Source organism: Arachis ipaensis, chromosome B07 (genome assembly GCF_000816755.2).
Source record: "Arachis ipaensis cultivar K30076 chromosome B07, Araip1.1, whole genome shotgun sequence".
Lineage (NCBI taxonomy): Eukaryota > Viridiplantae > Streptophyta > Magnoliopsida > Fabales > Fabaceae > Arachis > Arachis ipaensis.
This window is the reverse complement of record NC_029791.2, coordinates 68277683-68281175: the sequence shown is the minus strand read 5'-3', so window position 1 is coordinate 68281175 and position 3493 is coordinate 68277683. Positions and strand designations below refer to the sequence as shown.

The 3493-nt window shown below is 36.0% G+C and overlaps 1 protein-coding gene across 1 annotated transcript in view; it reads right to left on the bottom strand.

Moving 5' to 3' along the window:
- The window catches only part of LOC107609057 (zinc finger protein GIS2), a 4883-nt gene extending 1888 nt beyond the window's left edge, over positions 1 to 2995 (bottom strand). The window contains exons 1-2 of the mRNA XM_021107846.1: positions 2933 to 2995; positions 1763 to 1800 (exon numbers count right to left, since the gene is read on the bottom strand). Of these exons, the coding sequence (XP_020963505.1) occupies positions 1763 to 1800; positions 2933 to 2995 (101 nt within the window). The remainder of the gene's footprint in view (positions 1 to 1762; positions 1801 to 2932) is intronic.

Here is a 3493-nt window from a genome sequence, read left to right as displayed (position 1 = left end):
CTGCTCCTGCGGCTCCTGCTGTCAGAACTCATTTTCAATTTTTTTTGTCTTTACTAACCTCTACCACAACTGATCAGCAAAACCACCACCACAACCAACACCACCAGCCGCAGCCTCCTTCCTGTCCACATCACAGCCACACATATCCATGATCATCCACAAGCCAAGCCAAACCAAAACCCCTTGCCTCCCCTTTCATAATATAAAACCCGCAAATTCCAACAGTATACAACATGAAATGTCAACATGCATTCCATCTCACATCAATCAAATATCACTTTACTCATCACCAAAAACTTGATAACAAGTCCCTGGACGACATTCTTCATATATTTAATACTTCTCAGAAACAGTAACATTCTCACATAAGATCAACATAAGCTTCAGGGGGAAAATTCAAAAGGATATCACTCCACCCTTTCAGCAATTTAGCTAACCTGGTAGAGATGAATGAATATGAAAAAGATCATACTGGAGTAATGAGAGTATTTGGTGAAATTTTGCCCTAGTATGATAACATAGAAGTAGCTTTTGAAGAAGATAAAAACATACAATATCCTACCCAAAAAAAAACACCTAGCGTTTGATTCATCAATCATCTAACCAGGTTTAGCATCAAGGGAAGAACCCCAACAAGCTCCCCTTCTTCCAAGCATCTTCATCAACACACATACAAAGCCCCTTCAATGCTCTTCACCACACCCTTCACTTCTCTTTTCTTTTCTTCTGCAAGTCTTATCTTCTCAGGTACTCTCTTATCCCATTATCAATTTTCATTATTCTCCTGCTCTCTAACAATTAAAATTTGGTACATATTGCCATGTTTTGCTAACATGTATTATTGGCACTTACATCCTACCCAAATCCGAAACACAGAGCCTTTCACCATCACCTTCTACACTTTCAATGTTTTATGGTACATTATCAATTGTTTAGATTCACCTTATTTATGCATAGTTGTGCTAGGGAAATTCATTTCATACTTCTATTACTTTAACTTCCTAGATCGAGATTATTTAGCCATTCTTCAATATATGAAGAAATCAGTTAACAGTTAACAGTTGACAGTGGCATGTCAGGTCCAGATAAAACAGCTGGCATGCCAACACAAGCTAAAGAAGCATCACATCATCTGACTCAGGACCATATTGATGCTTCTGGGCCTAATGATCCATCTCTAATAGCACTATCTATCTCCCATTTTTCTCTCTTGAACAGACATAGCATTGTGAAATTATGCATGTCAGTTCTAACAAAGGAAATATATATGAAAGAGTTTGGGATGAACAAATGTACACACCAAAGACTAGTAAATGTCAAATTACACCTCAAAGATTGTTTTCAACGGATAAATGTGTCATGCCATTAGTAAGGGTTTGATATTTACGAATCTTTAGCGTGTATCTTTGTCCAAAAAAAACAATTCAAGTGTACTTTAACGCGTATTTTTGTCCATCCCAAACTCTTTTATGTGTACTTTGTCTATTTGCTCAAGACAAAAAAGAAGCAAAACACAATCAGTACATTGGGCACATCTAAGAACATGTTGATTGTTGCATAGTAGTCAATTCTACAACGGAAATTAAAGCAAACCACCAACCAAATCCACATAGCCACATAAAACAGATGCGAATAAACATTTTAATAGAGGGTTTAACAAGATCGGAAGGGGGAAGTCGCAAACGCGTAAAAGGATTTTGCAAATCCGAATTTCTTTCAACGAATTTCTTGCAACCAGGCATGCGAAAAAGAAGAATCGAACCTTCGGATTCGAGTATGGAGAATGGCGAGATACTGAATCTATCTCAGAAGAGCTCAGCACACGGAGGGTGGTAGCTTGATCTTCTGATGCGACAAGCGAGTGGGGGAGATGAATGGTGTCGTCGAAGAGTTTAGCTACTACAGCGGCACAGAATTAGGAATTTCTTAAGTTAGGGTATCTTCAGATATCAGATATATCAGATAAAAGGTCTTTCTGTTTTTTGGACTTCAGGTTTATTAGAAAAAGTTGAAAGGTTTCAATTTGTTTTGGGTCTATCTTGTGGGCCAATATCCATGTACTTTTTATAGGCTTTATTTGATTGGGCTACCCTAATCAAAGTGGCCTGGGTGTGTCGTCAATCATTTCTTTTTTTGTAAATTAGTTATTGCATCTCTTTTTCTCCTTATCTCTTTGTCAAGGAGAAATGTACCTCCCATCATAGTAGATACTGACTTTATCATAGTCATCTATGCTCACTCTGTCTGCAGCATTTTTATAAAATAAAGTCGTTACACGGTGGTAATCTTTTGTTCTCGTATTTGAACAAATACTTAATAGATCTTGACTGATTGCACTATTTAACATTAATATGAGCATTATATCTCGTGAGTAAATATCTATTGCGTGGTATCATGTAATATTTTACTATAAAATTTTATGCTTAAATCATAAAATAGAAGTAGTATGGTATTACGATATCTATAACGAGGAGTCTTGAAAGAAAAATTTAAACAAAAGGTTGCAAAATGAAAAGCACAACGCTCACGTAAATAGAAACCGAAAATGAAAAAAAGGATAAAGAGTATAAATATAGAGAGTAGAATATCAAAAGTACAAAATATCAAACTCTAGACTCGATCTACGAAGCCAAGGCCGGTCGGAGAATATACATATATACATACATATCCCAATACTACCCAAAATACATAAAATAAGCACATGGTTCTCCATAAAAGTCTCTAAAGAGAATTAAATATAAGACGCTCACCGAGGTGCATCTCGACCTACATCTGAAAAATGACAACATATGTATGGAATGAGAATCGGAGGTTCTCAGCATGGTAACGGTGTCCACATTAATAATATATAAGGTCCCAGAAAAAGCCAGAGGTAATCTTAGAACTCCGACACTCAGATTAAAACTTAGAGTTAATTCACTATTTCGCGTACGTGACCCTTGTCTACGTATGCAAGTTCCCCTAGACAGTGGCGAATTCCCGCATACGCAGCCATATGTCTGCGTATGTGGGCCCTATATTTTCTTAAAAAGCTCTTATAAATCTGCAGAAATATTTTTGCACACCAAACTTCCGACGCGCATAATTTTTTTTGTTAAAAACTATTTTTAGTCCGTTTTTTGAACGACGTAAACTTCACGAATTTAATTTTCATATGAAACAAGTTTGGTAAAGTTTGAGGGTCCGAAATCCGAGTTATAGCCCACCAAATTTTGGTCAAAAATCAGTCTTTTGCCAAAAATTCTAAACCTCTATTTTTACCATTTTCTCAACTCAATACTAATATTCCAAGCTTCAAAGAGCACCCAAAACAAACTAAACCATATCTCAATTCTTCTTATTCACTCCATAATATACCAATATACAATTTCATCATGTTCAACCCAGTAGTCCATATTCAAGACAACTTTATACATAAACAGCAATATATCAACATCAATCATTAAAATCATCATTTCATCAACATCAGCCACATTCATATCAATGACTATCA